This window comes from Erythrolamprus reginae, chromosome 4 (genome assembly GCF_031021105.1).
Source record: "Erythrolamprus reginae isolate rEryReg1 chromosome 4, rEryReg1.hap1, whole genome shotgun sequence".
In the NCBI taxonomy this organism is placed as follows: Eukaryota; Metazoa; Chordata; class Lepidosauria; order Squamata; family Dipsadidae; genus Erythrolamprus; species Erythrolamprus reginae.
In genome coordinates this window covers 3657289-3677828 of record NC_091953.1, presented here as the reverse complement: position 1 = coordinate 3677828, position 20540 = coordinate 3657289, and the positions used below count along the sequence as shown (strand labels likewise).

The window sequence follows — 20540 nt, the reverse complement described above, 5'->3', positions numbered from 1 at the left end:
ATAACATATTCTGAAAGTTAAATTATAATAGAATGGAAATAGAAATAAAGATTTAAGATTGTGATTACAGGAAGTAAAAATTAAGAAAAGTAGTCTAGTTTGTCGTTTAATATAATTATATAATCATTGGAAATAAATTCTTGGACAAATTGAACTATTGGGGATTTGAAATATAATTCAGGCTATTTTATTAGATAATATAAATATATGGATCAGTATTAAAGGTATATGTGTTGTTTTTCAATGCGGAGAAAAATAAAAATACCTTTCCTTTAAAAAAGAAACGAGGGGTCTTTGGTGGTCTCGGAATTATGTTGTTTTCATTGTAGACATTTCATTACCCAACTAGATAATATCGTCAGTGCTAGAAGGAGTTGTGGAAAGGAGGAGGAGGAGGATTGTGGGGCCCTTGGTTGTTTTCTTTGCAGACATTTTATTAACCAACTAGGAAATATTATCAGTACTGGAAGGGAAGACCACACCTGGAGTCCTGTGTACAGTTCTGGTCACCGCACTTCAAGAAGGATAGAATGGAACTGGAAAAGGTGCAAAAAAGGGCAACAAGAATGATCAAGGAAATGGAGCATCTCCCTTGTGAAACCAGGTTGCAACGCCTTGGTCTCTTCAGCCTTGAAAGACGGCGTTGAAGGGGGGACTTGATCGAAGGGTATAAAATCATGCATGGGATAGAAAAGGTGGATAGAGAAAAATCCTTTTCTTCATCACACAATACTAGGACGAGGGGGCCCTCTCTAAAGCTCAGAGGTGAGAAAGTGAGGACAAATCAAGGGAAATATTTCTTCACCCAGAGTGTCCTTGGTTGATGGGATTCACTTCCAGAAGAGGTCGTGACAGCTGTCAGCCTTGATACCTTCAAGGCAGGATTAGACAGATTCATGGATGCCAAGTGGTGGTTATTGAAACGGATGTCCAAGTGCTGCCTCTATGTTGCTTGAGGTAGGCAGGGTTCCCTTGGGTCCCATTGGTTGGGGGTCAAGGGAAAGGGAGGGTCTTGCCTTCTCTTTCTGCTCAAGATCCCCATGGACAATTGATGGGCCATTGTGGGACACAGAATCCTGGACTCGATGGGCTTTGGCCTGATTCAGCAGGGCTCTTCTTAGGTTCTTATGGAAAGGGGTTGAGGAAAGGAGGAGGGATACTGGGAAGCCTTTGGTGGCCTCTGAAGTTAGTTGTTTTCTTGCAGGTGTTTCATTACCCAACTAGGAGATGCCATTGGTGCTAATAGGGAGTTGGTATTATGGGGGGGGGGAGATGGGGGAGGAAGAGGAGGAGGAAGACTGTGAGGTCCTTGGTCCTTGCTCTCTGAACTTGGTTGTTTTCTTCTAGACCTTTTATTACCCAGCTAGGTAACATAATCAATGCTGTAAGGGAGCGGGGTACATGGGAAAGAGGAGGAGGAAGAAGAAGAGGAAAAGGAGGAGGAGGAAGAAGAGGAAGAAGAAGAGGAGGAAGAAGAGGAGGAGGAGGAAGAGGAAGAAGAAGAACAGGAAGAGGAGGAGGAAGAATAGGAAGAGGAGGAGGAAGAGGAGAAGGAGAAAGAAGAGGAGGAGGAAGAGGAAGAAGAGGAGGAGGAAGAGGAGAAAAAGGAGGAGGAAAAGGAGGAGGAGGAAAACTATTGATTGATTGGATTGATTGGATTGATTGGATTGATTGGATTGGATTGATTGGATTGATTGGATTGATTTTGTATGCCGCCCCTCTCCGTGGACTCCGTGAACTATGGGGACCTTGTTGAGCTTGCTAGTTTTCTTGCAGACATTTAATGACCCAACTAGGTAACATAATCAGGACTAGAAGTGGATTAATCTGTGCAAAGAAGCCTCTTGTGTGTATAAACAGAGACCAGGCCCCACTCCCACTGCTGCCACCAGTGTGTTTCTGCTTCTCTCCTCTGCAGCCCGGAACTACGACAATCTCGACGCTTGTGAGGTTCTCCATTCTGCCTCCTTGATCACGGCTGCCTTGTTGCTGGAGGTGAGCTGGATTCTCTCCCGTCTTTCTCCGGTAGAAGCTGTAGGAAGCTCCCCTTGGAGGAGAGGTAGGGAACAACGGCCCCTTTATGACTCGCGGACTTCAACTCCCAGAATTCCTTAGCCAGCCGTGCCACTTGGCAACCTTAAGACTTGTGGACAGTAGCAGGCTCCTACCGGTACGGATGAGGATGTCGCATGGGTAGTAAAAGTTGAGTTGCATGCACAGATTTGGGTCCCTGGCATGCGCACGCAAGTATCCTAGCAAGATTTTGCTTCTGCGCATGCAGAAGTTCTGTTTTATTGCTATTCTGTTCTGTTCTATTTTATTCTTTCCAGATTCTATTCTATTCTATTCGTTTCTATTCTATTTGTTTTTATTCTATTTGTTTCTATTTTATTTGTTTTTATTCTATTCATTTCTATTCTTTCCAGATTCTATTCTATTGTATTCGTTTATATTCTATTCTATTTGTTTCTATTCTATTCATTTCTATTCTGTTCTATTTGTTTCTATTCTATTTGTTTTATATTCTATTTGTTTCTATTCTGTTCTATTTGTTTCTATTCTATTTGTTTCTATTTTATTCATTTCTATTCTTTCCAGATTCTATTCTATTGTATTCGTTTATATTCTATTCGTTTCTGTTCATTTCTATTCTATTCATTTCTATTCTTTCCAGATTCTATTCTATTCGTTTCTATCGTTTCTATTCGTTTCTATTCTATTTGTTTCTATTCTATTCCATTCCATTCTAATTCTATTATATTCCCTTCCTTTCCTTTCCCTTCCCTTTCATTCTGTTTGTTTCATTTTGTTTTGTTTCATTTAGTTTCCATTCATATTTATTCATTTTCATTCTATTATCTGTTCTATTTTCTATTCTATTGTATTTTCCGTTCTATATTCTACATTCTATTTCCTATTTCCTTTTCTCTTCTCTTCTCTTCTATTCTACTATTTTATTCTATTTTTAATTCTATTTTCTATTCTTTTTTTCTGTTCTGTTTTGTTCCGTTCCATTCTATTCCGCGACATTTCCCCTTTCATGTTTTCTAGGTTGAGCCTCACGATCTGATGAACTGTCTCACTAGCCGGACTATTATTACCAGAGGAGAGACTGTCTCCACCCCTCTCAGCATGGAGCAGGCCATAGATGTCAGAGATGCCTTTGTGAAGGTGAATATTGCATTTCCCTCTGCTCTGTTCCTCCATTTCTTGTTGTTGCCCTCGTCAGAAAAAACTACATGACCCAAGATTCTTAGAGAGAAAAGGATCAGATCTTTAAAATTGGAAACCCTCTCTGGACTTTTTGCATGAAAGTGGATTTATGATGCATGTTTTTTATGATTAGAAAAAAATAATAGATTATAGCAAAATATTTTATTTATTTATTTATTTATTTATTTATTTACTTAATTTACTTATTTACTTACTTACTTACTTATTTACTTATTTACTTATTTACTTATTTACTTACTTACTTACTTACTTATTTTGTTTCTTTGTCCAATATACAATAAGGGTTTTAGTGGGTATATATCTATATACACATAGCAAAATACATGATGAAGGTTATAGAGGAGATACTCATAGTAAAATATATCTATGAAAGAATAGAAAAGAAGGTATAGTAATAGAACATATCAATGAAAGAATAGAAGAAGAGTTATAGGAATAGAAGAAAGGTATTTATTTATTTATTTATTTATTTATTTATTTATTTATTTATTTAGTTAGTTAGTTAGTTAGTTAGTTAGTTAGTTAGTTAGTTAGTTAGTTAGTTAATCCAATACACAATGAGGGTTTTAGTGGGTATATATCTATATACACATAGTAAAATACATGATGAAGGTTATAGAGGAGATATAGTAAAATATATCTAAGAAAGAAGAGAAGATATAGCAATAGAACATATCAATGAAAGAATAGAAGAAGAGATATAGGAATAGCAGAAAGGTATAGGAGATATAGGAGAGCAATAGGACAGGGGACGGAAGGCACTCTAGTGCACTTGTACTCGCCCCTTACTGATCTCTTAGGAATCTGGACAGGTCAACCGTGGATAATCTAAAGGTAAAGTGTTGGGGGTTTGGGGATGACACTATGGAGTACGGTAATGAGTTCCACGCTTCGACAACTCGGTTACTGAAGTCATATTTTTTACAGTCAAGTTTGGAGCGGTTAATATTAAGCTTGAATCCGTTGTGTGCTCTTGTGTTGTTGTGGTTGAAGCTGAAGTAGTCGCCGACAGGCAGGACGTTGCAGCATATAGTCTTGTGGGCAATACTTAGATCTTGTTTAAGGCACCTTAGTGAAAATAATGTTGTCACCGTAAAACATAAGAGCCAAGATAAAGAGGACTAGCTCCCCAGGGGAGGCCAAAATAAATTTTAATGACTGTCTTTCCCTCTTTTTCAATTTCCAGGGCATTTACGGCAGGCTTTTCGTGTGGATCGTGGAGAAGATCAACGCAGCCATTTACCGACCGCCGTCCCACGAAAACAAAAACGTCCGGAGATCCATCGGATTATTGGATATCTTCGGATTTGAAAACTTCACAGTAAACAGGTTGTAGGATGTAGGACCGTGATGGTGAACCTATAGCACGCATTCCACAGGTAGCACGCGGAGCTCTATCGGAGGGCACGCATTCGCGTGCTGACCAGCTGATTTTCAGCCTAGGGAAGGGCCATTTTGCCCTCTGGACTCTTCCCTGAAGCCCTGGAGGCAAAAAGTCACCCAATGGATGAAACAGAAGTCTGGGAAAACACACTTTTGCACTACGGAGGATTCAGGGAAGCTTCCTGAAGTCCCAGAGTGCAAAAAATAGCACAATGAGCAAAACCAGAAGTGCATTTTCCAAACTCCTGGTTTTCTCATTGTGCTGTTTTTTGCACTCTGCTCAGAGAGAGAGAGATGCTGCTGACTCCTTCTTATAGCTAATTGCAACACTGTTCTGCCTGACCGGCCTCAAGCAATGATTAACGGTCCAGAAAAGAAGGTCAGACACACACGTGGATAGTTAGTCAGCAAACTTGTATTAAACAGTAAAGAAAAAAGTCTAAAGCAAATGGTCCTTACTTTCAGGAGTAACACATAGGATTCGTTGAAAATTCAGTCAGCTACAAAGTTCAGTGAAAAGCCAACAAATACAAAAGTCATGGAGCATAAATAGTCCAAGAGTCTCTGAATATTCACAGCACCAAAAGCAGCAGCTTGTCCCAGAGTGTTCAACTCCCACAACGCTGAGTTGCAATCCAAGAGCAGGAACTTCAAAGCAGGAACAAACGACGCCACACAAACCACCCAGATAATCAGCCACAGTTTGCCTTGGCCCCGTTCCCTTTTTATGCTGTTAGCCCTCATTAAGGGAACCACACCCAGCCAGGTGTGCTTAGCCTACTGCTTAAAGCGATACCTTCGTGGTAAGGCCCTACAGTTGCGTAAATTGATGTATTGTCCTGCAGACGAGCTGAGAGAGGATAAACTGTCTGACGAATTGCCAGCCCCTTGCCCTGAACTGTCTGCCAATTCTTCCTGGCTCTCTGCCCCATCTTCCTGACTGTCTGCTGCATCATCCTGGCTGTCAGCCAGGCTTTCACAGTCACTGTGTGCCGTGTCTCCCCCATCTGTGGGGGCAACAGCTGGCCCAGGCCCAAACACAACAAACACCAGACTTCGAGCCAGATGAACTGTGTCCATCTGGGCATGGTCGCCCTGTGTGGCTGTCAGAGGAGTTGGACAGTGAGGAGGAGGGAGAGATTGGGTGTGACCAGTGAAGGGCTACCAAAGATTTTACTACTACACTGTGGGCGTGGCTTATTCAGGATGCCCTGCATTTTCTTTCAACATCTTTCAGCGCAAATTGGGTGCTCTGGGGTGGAGCTCCATTTTCCCTACCCCACTGCGCTCCCCCCTGTCTGGACAGTAGCCCACCTCGCGGGTGTGAGGATTCTGTAGGGGGCTTTGCAACCCTCAGCTGGGGCTTTGCCTGGCTCTGATTAAGAAGAGGAGGTGAGGGATCCGACCTTGATGCAAGGGTCAGAAGGATGCGGGGGAGGCAAGAGCAGTTAGGCAGGCTCAGAAAAAGGACTTGAGCACCGCTGTGCGCAGTCTGTACTCCCAGAGTGTATATAAAGGGAAGGAGTTGGGAGGTTCCCTTTGCAGGAAACCAGCTTCTTATCCTTCGAAGGAAAAGAGCGCGTGAAGAGATTTTTCCTGTTGTTTAAATAAATCTTGCTGAAGTTCTGGACAATTATACAGTTAAACAACCCTGTGAGTAATTCTTGACTTTGAGACCATTTGTTTGGGAATCTATCTTATCAACTCTGCCTCCTGCTTGAACTTTGGCAGTGGAAAGACATTCCTCAGTTCTAATTTGTGCTTGTCAACCAACCTATTTTTAAATAGGTTCTATAATTTTGAAACTTTGTGTCTGGAGGTTGCATGTGACAGCTCTTAAAGCAGAAGTGTTCTAATTCCTTTAACCATACATGGCTGGCTTAGGTTATATGTTAGTATGTCTCGGTGCAGCTAGGCTACGAGATCTTCGACATACGCAGAGCAGAGTTTAAGGTAAGAGTGTGGATGTGTGATACAGCCAGTAACGACCCAGACTTAGTATGCTAAACAAGTATTATTTACATATATACATATTTACAAGCACAAAGCTGAAATAAACAACAGACCGCACATAGCAGCACGAAGCAGAATATACTCCCCCCTCAAGGCAAAGGCAAAAGAATGAATGAGCTCTCCAGCATCATCATCGGGAGAGAGTGCTGGCGCCCTCTTATGGCGAACCAGCCAAAGTCCTTAAAAGTATATTGCATCTATAAAGGTACAAACTACAATTGGTAGTTTACATACATGGCAACCCCAAATACTGGTGAGTACCATGTACTAACATTATACACCGGACCAGATTATCTCCGGGACTGCCTTCTGCCGCACGAATCCCAGCGACCAGTTAGGTCCCACAGAGTGGGTCTTCTCTGGGTCCCGTCAACTAAACAATGTTGCTTGGCGGGACCCAGGGGAAGAGCCTTCTCTGTGGTGGCCCCGGCCCTCTGGAACCAACTCCCCCCAGAAATTAGAATTGCCCCCACCCTCCTTGCCTTTCGTAAGTTACTTAAAACCCACCTTTGCCATCAGGCATGGGGGAATTGAGATACACTTCCTCCTAGGCCTTTACAATTTTATGCATGGTATGTCTGTATGGATGTTTGGTTTTTATATTAATGGAGTTTTTAATCGTTTTTAGTATTGGATTATTATTGTATACTGTTTTATTATTGTTGTTAGCCGCCCCGAGTCTCCGGAGAGGGGCGGCATACAAATCCAATAAATAATAATAATAATATATTGTAAAAACCCAACTAGTTATACACACAGTACTAACAGTACGGAATGACAACGTTGCTTCGGTTATTGTTCTCGTCAATGTCTGTTACAGAGGAGCTCCTGTAGGGTCTTTTTTGACATTTGATGAAGGCCCCCTTGGGGTAGCCGCACGTTCTGAGGGCTTCCTTGATTGGTATAAAAACCGAACAAACGAATCTGTGTTTTCGCTCTTCCAGTTTCGAACAGCTCTGCATTAATTTCGCCAACGAGAACCTGCAGCAATTCTTCGTCCGTCACGTCTTCAAACTGGAGCAGGAAGAGTACAACCTGGAGAACATCAACTGGCAGCACATCGAATTCACGGACAACCAGGACGCTCTCGATATGATCGCCATCAAACCGATGAATTTAATCTCTCTCATCGACGAGGAAAGCAAATTCCCCAAGGTCGGTGTTTGGCCAAATTGGCCAAGTTTTCCGTCTCGGGCATACTGGTAGCGGCAGCTGCTGGTGGTTCAGAGAACCGGTTAGCGGTGGCAGTGCAAGGCTCCGCCCACCTGCCTGGATGCCACCATTTTATTTATTTAACCCTATGCGTATGCGCAAAGCATAGATTTAGACCAGATTATTTATGGGACCACCTTCTACCACATAAATCCCAGTGGCCGGTTAGGTCTCACAGGGTCAGCCATTTAATTTAATTTAATTTAATTTAGTTTAGTTTAGTTTAGTTTAGTTTAGTTTAGTTTAGTTTAGTTTAGTTATTTAATTTAATTTAATTTAATTTAATTTAATTTAATTTTTAATTTTTTAGTCAAACAATTATAGGGTGGTAATTTGTACAAATAAAACATTAGATAAGTAATGATAAAAAGTAACAAAAGAAGACAATAGGATAGGGACAGTAGGCACAGTGGTGCGCTTATGCACGCCCCTTACAAACCTCTTAAAAGGGGGGAGAGGTCAATTGTAGATAGTCTCAGGCTAAAGGTTTTGGGATTAGGAGTAGAAGCCACAGAATCAGGTAGTGCATTCCAGGCATTGATTACTCTGTTGCTGAAGTCGTATTTTTTGCAGTCAAGTTTGTTTGAGGTCCTGTCAACCAGACAATGTCACTTAGCGGGGCCTAGGGGAAGAGCCTCCTCTGTGGGGGGCCCAGCCCTCTGGAATCAGCTCCTCCCAGAGATTCGTACAACTGCCCCCACCCTCTTTGCCTTCCGCAAGAGTCCTAAGACTCACCTATGTCGCCAGGCCTGGGGCAATTAGATCTTGCCCCCTGACCAATAAATGTGATACATGGTGTGATTGGATTGTCTGATTGAGTAACATATAGGGTTTTTAGCTGTAGTTAGATGACCCTTCTGGCCTCTTCCAACTCTATCATTCATGGCCGGCTGAAGAATTCTGGGAGTTGAAGTCCACAAGTCTTAAAGTGGCCAGAGTTGGAGAGCCCTGACTTAGATGACCCTTCTGGCCTCTTCCAACTCTATCATTCATGGCCGGCTGAGGAATTCTGGGAGTTGAAGTCCACAAGTCTTAAACATTGCCAAGTTTGAAGGCTTTTGTTCTGGACCATAGAAACCCTAATTCCCGTTTTTAACTGATGCAGGGAACAGATGCCACCATGCTCCACAAGTTGAATTCTCAACACAAGCTGAACATCAATTACATCCCGCCGAAAAACAACCATGACACTCACTTTGGCATCAACCATTTTGCCGGCGTTGTCTACTATGAAACAAAAGGTAACATTCTAGGGCAGTGATGGCGAAGCTATGGCACGGGTGCGAGAGGTGACCCATGGAGCCACATCTACTGGCACACGAGCCATTGCCCTAGTTCAGCTCCAACATTTATTTATTTTATTTATTTATTTTGTCCAATACACAATAATCCACAATGAAGGTAATAAAGGACACCTTCGAGGAAATAGAATTAGAGAAAGAATAGACGAGAACATATAGGATAAAATAAATCAATGAGAAAATAGAAGAAAGATACAGTATAGGGATAGAAGAGAAGAGATATGGGATATAGGAGAGACAATAGGACAGGGGTCGGAAGGCACTCTGGTGCACTTATACACGCCCCTTACTGACCTCTAAGGAATCTGGAGAGGTCAACAGTGGACAGTCTAAGGGTAAAACGTTGGGGGGTTAGGGGATGACACTATGGAATCCGGTAATGAGTTCCACGCTTCAACAACTCGATTACTAAAGTCGTATTTTTTACAGTCAAGTTTGGAGCAGTTAATATTGAGCTTGAATCTGTTATGTGCTCTTGTGTTGTTGTGGTTGAAGCTGAAGTAGTCGTTGTGTGTGCTAGCCAGCTGATTTTTGTCTCACAGAGAGCTCTGGGAGGGCATTTTTGGCTTCCAGAGAGCCTCCAGGGGGATGGGGGAGGATGTTTTTACCCTCCTCTGACTCCAGGGAAGCTTTTGGAGCCTGGGAAGGGTGAAACACAAGCCTATTGGGCGAACTACAAGTTGGAAAACAGCCTGTTCCTGGCCTTCAGGATGCCTCCAGGGGTCGGGAGAAACTGTTTTTGTCCTGCCCAGACATTGAATTAGGGTTATGGGTTCTCATGCGTGCACTACAGAGCACGCTCACACTCTTTTGGCCCGAGGGGAAAAAAGTTCGCCATCATGGTTCTAGGGTTTGGAACCAAACCTCCATTGGAGCAGGGCTGGGAGAACACTGGCCTAGGGTACCAAGATTTATTTTATTTATTTATTTATTTTGTCCAATACACAATGAGGGTTTTAGTGGGTATATATCAATATACACATAGTAAAATACATGATGAAGGTTATAGAGGAGATACTCATAGTAAAATATATGTAAGAAAGAATAGGAGAGAAGATATAGGAATAAAACATATCAATGAAAGAGTAGAAGAAGAGATATAGGAATAGAAGAAAGGTATAGGAGATATAGGAGAGCAATAGGACAGGGGACGGAAGGAGCTCTAGTGCACTTGTACTCGCCCCTTACTGACCTCTTAGGAATCTGGATAGGTCAACCGTAGATAATCTAAGGGGTAAAGTGTTGGGGGTGTGGGGATGACACTATGGAGTCTGATAATGAGTTCCACACTTCGACAACTCGGTTACTGAAGTCACATCCAACTCAGAATCTGTGACTAACTGAGCTGGTCATGGACCACTCGCAACACCTTCCAGCTGTATTCGGATTGAGATTGATTGATTGACAGATTGATTTCCTGTACAAAAGTTATATTTCTTTCAACTGGTTTCTCTCCCCAGGGTTCCTGGAGAAAAACAGAGACACCCTCCACGGGGATATTATCCAACTGGTCCATTCTTCCAGGAACAAATTCATCAAGCAGATTTTCCAGGCTGATGTAGCCATGGTAAAGTATCCCTAACAGGCAGGGCGGTGGGGGAAGCGGAGGGTAAGTGGGGAGCCAATCTGCTCTTCAGAGAGACAGACCCCCTTGTTGTTCGTGGAACTCGGTCACCGCAAATTTAAGGTATCTTGCTGGATCTAGTCCAGGGGTGTCAAACTTGGTTTCCTGGAGGGCTACATCAGGGTCATGTTTGACCTCGGGGATCGAGGGGTGGACCGGGGGGCATGGCCAGTTCGATGTCACTCATGTCAGGGGTACCTGTGGTGGCCAAATGCTAAGGCAGGACTTCCCCTCAGGCCTTCCCTCACTCTCATTAATATTTCTCTCCTTCCTTCCCTTGTTCCTTCCTTCTTTCCTTCCTTCCTTCCTTCTTTATGCATTCTCCTTCCTTCCTTCTTTCCTTCACGCATTCTCCTTCCTTCCTTCCTTCCTTCCTTCCTTCTTTACGTATTCTCCTTCCTTCCTTCCTTCCTAAAAACATAGAAACATAAAAGATTGACGGCAGAAAAAGACCTCATGGTCCATGTAGTCTGCCTTTATACTATTTCCTGTATTTTATCTTAGGATGGATATATGTTTATCCCAGGCATGTTTAAATTCAGTTACTGTGGATTCACCAACCACGTCTGCTGGAAGTTTGTTCCAAGGATCTACTACTCTTTCAGTAAAATAATATTTTCTCATGTTACTTCTAACCTTCCTTCCTTCCTTCCTTCCTTCCTTCCTTCCTTCCTTCCTTCCTACCTTCCTTCCTTCCCCATTCTCCTTCCTTCCTTCCTTCCTTCCTTCCTTCTTCACCCATTCTCCTTCCTTCCTTCCTTCCTTCCTTCCTTCCTTCCTTCCTTCCTTCCTTCCTTCCTTCCTTCCACCCGCCTGCCTGCCAGTCACCAAGGGGTGATAGAGGGGCCCATACCAGCAAGAACCCATTACTGGAAACCAGTTGGGAACCGTTCCTCCACATGGTCAACTTCTGCCTTGATTTCTATTTAAGTGCCCATCTTTTTCAATCAACGGTGAAAAATCCTAATTCTTCCTGCTTAGTTTTTATTTTCCCCTCTATTCTCTCTCTCTCTCTTGTGTCTTTCTTGGTGGTTTCATTTTCCCTTTCTTCTCCTGTAGTTTCTCTGTGGCTGTCCGTCTTCTACATTTGCCCAGTCGCCAGCCTCCACTTTGAAGGTAACATGAGTTCTACAGATCTTCCCCTGGGGGAGGTTTGGCTTTGCCCACTTTTGCTGGACCATTGCTTTTCCTCCGGTTCTTCTCAAGTAAAGAACTGAGGGTGCTGTTTAGTTGGGTCATCATGAGATGCCTGCAAGAAACCCACTAAGTTCAGACCCCACAGCCGTCCTCCTCCTCCTCCTCTTCTTCCTCTTCCTCCTGTTCCTTCTCCTCTCCTCCTCCTCCTCCTCCTCTTCTTCCTCCTCCTCCTCCTTTTCCCCTTTGTCATCCTCCTCTTCTTCCTCCTCCTCCTCCTTTTCTACCTCCTCCTTCTCCTCCTCTTCTTCCTCCTCCTCTTCCTCCTGTTCCTTTTCCCCTTCCTCCTCCTCCTCTTCTTCCTCCTCCTCCTCCTCTTCCTCCTCTTCCTCCTCCTCCTTTTCCCCTTCATCATCCTCTTCTTCCTCCTCCTTTTCCTCCTCCTCTTCCTCCTCTTCCTCCTGTTCCTTCTCCTCTTCCTCTTCCTCCTCCTTTTCCCCTTCCTCTTCCTCTTCCTCCTCTTCCTCCTCCTCCTCTTCTTCTTTCTCCTCCTCTTCCTCTTCCTCCTCCTCCTTTTCTACCTCCTCCTTCTCCTCCTCCTCTTCTTCCTCCTCTTCTTCCTCCTCTTCCTCCTCTTCCTCCTGTTCCTTCTCCTCTCCTCCTCCTCTTCCTCCTCCTCCTTTTCCCCCTCGTCCTCCTCTTCTTCCTCTTCCTCCTCCTCCTCTTCTTCTTTCTCCTCCTCTTCTTCCTCTTCTTCCTCCTCCTCCTTTTCTACTTCCTCCCCCTCCTCCTCTTCCTCTTTCCATCCTCCTCTTCACAATCATCATCCCTTCAACCTAGTTGGGTACTGAAACGTCTGCAAGAAAAACAACCCAGCTCAAAGACCCCCAAGCACCAAAAGACCCCACACGTCCCCAATTTCTTGACATGTTTTGTGAAATTCTTGGCTATGGATGAAACATGTAAGAGTGATACCCACTGTTGTTGGGGAACTTGGCACCTAGTCCAACAATTTCACAAAACATATCAAGAAATTGGGAACTTGTGGGGTTTTTTGGTGCTTGGGGTCCCTACATTTGGTTGTTTTCTTGCATTCAATGGCCAGGTCGCAATATTTTGTAATTTTCCTGTTGTTGTTGTTGTTTGTTTGTTTATTAATTGGATTTATATGCTGCCCCTCTCCGAAGACTCGAGGTGGCATATAAATCCAAATAACAACAACATAAGTGCACTAGAGTGCCTTCCGTCCCCTGTCCTATTGCTCTCCTACATCTCCTATACCTTTCTTCTATTCCTATATCTCTTCTTCTATTCTTTCATTGATATGTTCTATTACTATACCTTCTCTTCTATTCTTTCTTAGATATATTTTACTATGAGCATCTCCTCTATAACCTTCATCATGTATTTTGCTATGTGTATATCCACTAAAACCCTCATTGTGTATTGGACAAAACCAATCAATCAATCAGTAAAATAAAAAAAAAATAAAACAACGACAATAAAGACCTTGATGCTGTTTCTGAGTGGTCTAACACATGGCAACTCCAAATCTCAACTAGCAAATGCTCTGTCCTACAGATTGGGAAGAAGAATCTGAACTCCAAACACGAACTGAATAATCAAATTATCACAGATAACCCCCACTCGGTTAAAGACCTTGGTATACTAATAACAAAAGATTTAAATGCCAAAGCCCCCTGCAACAACATAGCCAAGAAGGCTTCAAGAGTTGTAAACCTAATCCTACGTAGCTTCTGCTCTGGCAATCTCACACTACTTACCAGAGCTTACAAAACCTTCGCCAGACCCATCCTCGAATACAGCTCATCTGTTTGGAACCCATATCGCATCTCAGACATTAACACCCTTGAAAATGTCCAAAGATGCTTCACCAGAAGAGCCCTTCACTCCTCCACTCGAAATAGAAGACCCTATGAGACTAGACTTTCAATCCTGGGCATAGAAAGTTTAGAACTACGGCGCCTTAAACAAGATCTAAGTATTGCCCACAAGATCATATGCTGCAACGTCCTGCCTGTCAGCGACTACTTCAGCTTCAACCACAACAACACAAGAGCACACAACAGATTTAAACTTAATATTAACCATTCCAAACTTGACTGTAAAAAATATGACTTCAGTAACCGAGTTGTCGAAGCATGGAACTCATTGCCGGACTCCCTAGTGTCATCCCCAAACCCCCAACACTTTACCCTTAGATTATCTACGGTTGACCTCTCCAGATTCCTAAGAGGTCAGTAAGGGGCGAGTGCAAGTGCACTAGAGTGCCTTCCGTCCCCTGTCCTATTGCTCTCCTATATCACCTATTCCTTTCTGCTATTCCTATATCTCTTCTTCTATTCTTTCATTGATATGTTCTATTGCTATACCTTCTTTTCTATTATTTCTTAGATATATTTTACTATGAGTATCTACTCTATAACCTTCATCATGTATTTTACTATGTGTACATAGATATATACCCACTAAACCCCTTATTGTGTATTGGATTAACTAAGTAAGTAAGTAAGTAAGTAAGTAAGTAAGTAAGTAAGTAAGTAAGTAAATAAATAAATAAATAAATAAACAAACAAACAAATAAATAAATAAATAAATACCTTTCTTCTATTCCTATATCTCTTTTTCTATTCTTTCATTGATATGTTCTATTACTATACCTTCTTTTCTATTCTTTCTTAGATATATTTTACTATGAGTATCTCCTCTATAACCTTCATCATGTATTTTACTATGTGTATATAGATATATACCCACTAAACCCCTCATTGTGTATTGGACAAAAGAAATAAATAAATAAAATAATGATGATGATGCTGTGTAATCCTCTTCCATCCTAAAAGGCCCACTTAAATGGTCAAGGTGTCAGAAATATCTTGGGCAACTTCCAGATAAAATAAAATATAAAGAGCCACAGCATAAGTTTTTTTCCTTCAACCGGCAGGCACTTTAAGCCAGTGTTTCCCAACCTTGGCATCTTGAAGAGATCTGGACTTCAACTCCCAGAATTCCCCAGCCAGCATTCGCTGGCTGGGGAATTCTGGGAGTTGAAGTCCAGATCTCTTCAAGTTGCCAAGGTTGGGACACTGCCTTAGACGATGGGAAAACCGGAGCCCAGCGAGGCTGGAGACATTTCCTGTGTTGAGAGCCCTCCCCGCCCGCCCGAGGGGGGAAACGTCCAGCCGCTGCTGCTGTTATCTTTTCATTTCCTGACATTGATCCGTGCCCGATCCCGCTCTTCTCTCCAGGGGGCAGAGACCAGGAAGCGGTCCCCGACGCTGAGCAGCCAGTTCAAGCGCTCGCTGGAGCTCCTGATGCGCACCCTGGGGGTCTGCCAGCCCTTCTTCGTCCGGTGCATCAAGCCCAACGAGTACAAGAGGCCCATGGTGAGGGGGAGAGCGGGGTACAGGGGGGCACTGAGCCGGCTCAGAGGGCTCTTCTGGGAGGGAGGGTCCGAATGAGGCAGGCAAGAGGGTGGGAGCCTTGGCGTTTGCGGTCCTGGAAGTGTACGGTGTGCTGCACTGAAATGTTAGGGGTTTGGTTTTCTTGTGTTTTGGTTTTTCTCCTTTCATTTCGTTCTTTCTTTCCCCCCCTTCTCTCCTCCCCTTTCTTCTTTTCCTTCTTCCTTCTCTCTTCCACCTTTTCCTTTCCGTTCCTTACTTTACTTTCTCCCTCTTTCCTTTCCTTTCCTTTCTCATTTCCTCTGTCCTTTCCTCTCCTCTACCTTCCCCTCTTTTCTCCTCTTTCCTTTCCTCCTTTCCTTTCTTTACCTTACCTTACTTGACTTGACTTGACTTTCTCCCTCTTTCCTTTCCTTACTTTACTTTCTCACCCTTTTCTTTCCTTCCTTTCCTTTCTCCCTCTTTCCTTTCCTTTCTTTCCTTTCTCCCTCTTTCCTTCCCTTTCTTTCCTTTCCTTTCTTTCCTTTCTCCCTCTTTCCTTTCCTTACTTTCCTTTCTCCCTCTTTCCTTTCCTTACTTTCCTTTCTCCCTCTTTCTCCTTTCTCCCTCTTTCCTTTCCTTTCTCATTTCCTCTGTCCTTTCCTCTCCTCTACCTTCCTCTCTCCTCTCCTCTTCTTTTCTCTTTCTTTTCCTCCTTTTCTTCGTATACCTTACCTAACCTGACTTGACTTTCACCCCCTTTCCTTTCCTTTCTTCCTCTCCTCTTCCTCCTTCCCTTTCCTTTCTTCCTCTTCCCTTCCTCCTTTCCTTTCCTTCCTTTTTCCCACTCTTCTCTTTCTTCTAATCTCTCTCTTCACCTTCTCCTATTCTTTCTCTTTACTTTCCTTCCATCCTCCCTGTTTTCCTTTTCTACAAAACAGCCAATGAGATCCATTCCGCTTATTTATTCATTGCACTTACTAATCCATCAGATTTACCTAGCCACCACTGCCCAAACTTCAGAGTAGATTGTAGAACTGGAGTCTGTTATTCAGAACTCATAGAGAGATTTAGCGATGGTGCCTTGAGATATATAGAAACATAGAAACATAGAAGTCTGACGGCAGAAAAAGACCTCATGGTCCATCTAGTCTGCCCTTATACTATTTCCTGTATTTTATCTTACAATGGATATATGTTTATCCCAGGCATGTTTCAATTCAGTTACTGTGGATTTATCTACCACGTCTGCTGGAAGTTTGTTCCAAGGATCTACTACTCTTTCAGTAAAATAATATTTTCTCACGTTGCTTTTGATCTTTCCCCCGACTAACTTCAGATTGTGTCCCCTTGTTTTATGTGTGTTTTCCTGGGAGGGAGGGCCATGTTCCTTTTTAGGAGCAGAATATTTTTTAGCAAACATCTCAAAGATGAGCTGCAAAAAATTCAAATGTCAAAGGAGGCAGCAAAGAGAGATAAGTTTTCTCTGTCTCTTTACTGCCGTCTAAGTGGTTGCCCGTAAATATGCAGATTTGAAATTTGTCATCAGGCGATTTCTTTATTATCGAGCCGGGGAACCAATGTCCCCTTATGACTTGTGAACTTCAACTCTTAGGAATTTTAGGAGTTGAAATCCACGTTATAAAAGTACCAGCTGCTTCTTAATTGCACCTCTGGATTCAGCCCACCAATTCCCCCCACCTACTTTTGATTTTGATTTGATTTTGATTTTATTGGATTTGTATGCCGCCCCTCTCCATAGACTCGGGGCGGCTAACAACAATAGTAAACAGCATATGACAATCCAATTTTAAAACAATTAAAAACCCTTATTGTAAAACCAAACATACATACAGACATACCATGCATAAAATTGTGAAGGCCCAGGGTGAAAGAGTATCTCAATTCCCCCATGCCTGGCGGCAGAGGTGGGTTTTAAGAAGCTTGCGAAAGGCAAGGAGGGTGGGAGCAATTCTAATCTCTGGGGGGAGTTGGTTCCAGAGGGCCGGGGCCGCCACAGAGAAGGCTCTTCCCCTGGGTCCCGCCAAGCGACATTGTTTTGTTGACGGGACCCGGAGAAGACCCACTCTGTGGGACCTAACTGGTCGCTGGGATTCGTGCAGCAGAAGGCGGTCCCTGAGATAGTCTGGTACTTCTTTGTTGGATTGTGTAACATCCATAATTCCCATCTCGCAGAGCCTTTGGCCATGAAATGGGAAAATTGGCTGGGTCAGTAAAAATTAAAGCAAAAACAATTCTTTGGAAAAGTTGAAACTTCTGTGAGCAAGTGCTAAGAAGGGCAGGAAGCAGAGTTTCAGGAAATCAAAATAAAGAGTGGAAAATATCTGTTTCTCACAGAACGGCATTGCATGGAAGGGGGATATATCACTCTGTGTTAATACAGAGGAAACAGGTTTTTAAAATTATCATCATCAACAACATCATCATCATCATCGAAACGTAGAAGATTGATGGCAGAAAAAGACCTCCTGGTCCATCTGGTCTGCCCTTATATTATTTCCTGTATTTTATCTTAGGATGGATCTAGGTTTATCCCAGGCATGTTTCAATTCAGTGACTGAGGATTTACCAACCACATCTGCTGGAAGTTTGTTCCAAGCATCTACTACTCTTTCAGTAAAATACTATTTTCTCATGTTGCTTCTGATCTTTTCCCCAACTAACCTCAGATTGTGCCCCCTTGTTCTTGTGTTCACTTTCCTATTAAAAACACTTCCCTCCTGGACCTTATTTAACCCTTTAACACATTTAAATGTTTCCATCATGTTCTCCCCTTTCCCTTCTGTCCTCCAGACTCTACAGATTGAGTTCATTAAGTCTTTCTTGATACGTTTTATGCTTAAGACTTTCCACCATTTTTGTCGCCCGTCTTTGGACCCGTTCAATTTGATCCATATCTTTTTGTAGGTGAGGTCTCCAGAACTGGACACAGTATTATTCCAAATGTGGTCTCACCAGCGCTCTATACAGCGGGATCACAATCTCCCTCTTCCTGCTTGTTATACCTCTAGCTATGCAGCCAAGCATCCTACTTGCTTTCCCTACTGCCCGACCGCACTGCTCACCCATTTGGAGACTGTCAAAAATCACAACCCCTAAATCCTTCTCTTCTGAAGTTTTTGCTAACACAGAACTGCCCATGCAATACTCCGATTGAGGATTCCTTTTCCCCAAGGTTTAATCTTGAGAAAATTAAATGCCACTTCTTTTTCTCTTTGAAGTTATTTGACCGGGAACTCTGCGTCCGTCAGCTGAGATATTCCGGGATGATGGAAACCATCCGAATCCGCAGGGCTGGCTATCCGATCCGGTACACCTTTGTGGAATTTGTCGACAGATACCGAGTCCTCATGCCGGGGGTAAAACCCGCCTACAAACAGGTAAAGGCGAATAATCACATTGAAACAAAACCACAATTCCTTGTCAGCTGTCGCTATCGGTAGTCCCTGACTTACGACCACAACTGAGCTCAAAATTTCTGTTGCTAAATGAGACAGTTGTTAAATCAGTTTTGCCCCTTTGACTTTTCTTGCCACTGTCGTTTAGCGAAGCACTGCAGTTGTTAAGTGAGTCACTGGGTTGTTGAGTGAATCTGGCTTCCGCATTTTTTTTTAAATTTGCAAATAGAAAAACAATATAATTCAAAAAGAATAATAAACGACTATTACAAACATGTAATTAAGAGGAAGGAAAGAAAGGGTAGGGAGGAGAGAAAAAAAAGGAAAAACCTAGCAAAAGAAAAGAAACGAGAAACGAGAAAGATGGACAGAGAGACAAAAAGAGAGAAAAGAAAATAGAAGAAAAAGGAAAAAGGAAAAAGAAGTAGAAAAAGAAAGGAAAGTGGTTACATAGTACAGTACGCCATTTCCATTTTGTTTGCATTCCTGGTGAATCAAAAAGCAATATATCTCCTTATTGCTTTATCTAATCCATATATCAATTGTATTATATATTGATAACTATAAATAACACAATAAAAATGTAAACAATTGGCTTCCGCATTTTTAATAATACTAATAATAACCAGGTTGTGAAATAAGCCCACTGCAACAATATCGCCAAAAAGGCTTCTAGAGTTGTTAACCTGATCCTACGTAACTTCTGCTCCAGCAATCTCACACTACTCACAAGAGCCTACAGAACTTTTGCCAGACCCATCCTTGAATACAGCCTATCTGTCTGGAACCCATACCACATCTCGGACATCAACACCCTTGAAAACGTCCAAAGATACTTCACCAGAAGAGCCCTTCACGCCTCCACTCGAAACAGAATATCCTACGAAAATAGACTAACAATCCTGGGTCTAGAAAACTTAGAACTACGGTGCCTAAAACATGATTTAAGTATTGCCCACAAGATCATATGCTGCAACGTCCTACCGGTCAATGACTACTTCAGCTTCAACCACAATAACACAAGAGCACGCAACAGATTCAAACTTAATATCAACCGCTCCAAACTTGACTGTAAAAAATATGACTTTAACAATCGAGTTGTCGAAGCGTGGAACTCATTACCGGACTCAGTAGTGTCAACCCCTAACCCCCAACATTTCTCCCTTAGACTCTCCACGATTGACCTCTCCAGGTTCCTTAGAGGTCAGAAGGGGCGTACGTAAGTGCACTAGTGTGCCTTTCGTCCCCTGTCCAATTGTCTTTCCTTTATCTCATATATCATATATATTTTCTTCCTTTCATAGATCTCCTCTATTTTTACATATTATCTTTATATATATTACTTCATGTCTATTCTCTTCCGTATGTATTGTGTATTGGACAAATGAATAAATAAATAAAATAAAAATAAATAAATTTACTTAAGTACCGCCTTGCTTAGCAGTACAAATTCTAGCACCGGTTGAGGTTGTAAATCAAGGACGAGAGCTATGTGCTCATAGATTCATACTGTTGGAAGGTTCCCCCAGGGGTCATCTAGTCAACCCTCCCTGCTTGGTGCAAAGCTTTGAAATCCGTCCACTGGTTTCCTTTTCTTTTTTAGGGAAATCTCCATGGAACATGCCAGCACATCGCTGAAGCCGTGCTGGGCAAAGATGATGATTGGCAGATTGGCAAGACAAAAATCTTCTTAAAGGTATGTTTGGAAGGTTATTTCGAAACCCAATGGAGTTTTCTGGAAGCAGAAGAGGGGAATAAGAGCCCCCGAATAACAGAGTTGGAAGGGACCTTGGGGGTCCTCTAGTCCAACTTCCCTGCT

General features: G+C 42.7%; 1 protein-coding gene across 6 annotated transcripts in view; it reads left to right on the top strand.

The window, feature by feature from the left end:
- Window positions 1–20540, top strand: part of MYO7A (myosin VIIA) — a 97219-nt gene that overhangs the window by 23709 nt on the left and 52970 nt on the right. For 3 of the 6 annotated variants that reach the window (XM_070749484.1, XM_070749482.1, XM_070749487.1), the window contains exons 9-18: window positions 1919–1995; window positions 3052–3171; window positions 4421–4563; window positions 7575–7785; window positions 8948–9083; window positions 10604–10710; window positions 11827–11883; window positions 15171–15308; window positions 18545–18703; window positions 20325–20417. In XM_070749484.1, coding sequence (XP_070605585.1) covers window positions 1919–1995; window positions 3052–3171; window positions 4421–4563; window positions 7575–7785; window positions 8948–9083; window positions 10604–10710; window positions 11827–11883; window positions 15171–15308; window positions 18545–18703; window positions 20325–20417 — 1241 coding nt within the window. The remainder of the gene's footprint in view (window positions 1–1918; window positions 1996–3051; window positions 3172–4420; window positions 4564–7574; window positions 7786–8947; window positions 9084–10603; window positions 10711–11826; window positions 11884–15170; window positions 15309–18544; window positions 18704–20324; window positions 20418–20540) is intronic. The other 3 variants (XM_070749485.1, XM_070749483.1, XM_070749486.1) reach the window with 2 other exon arrangements.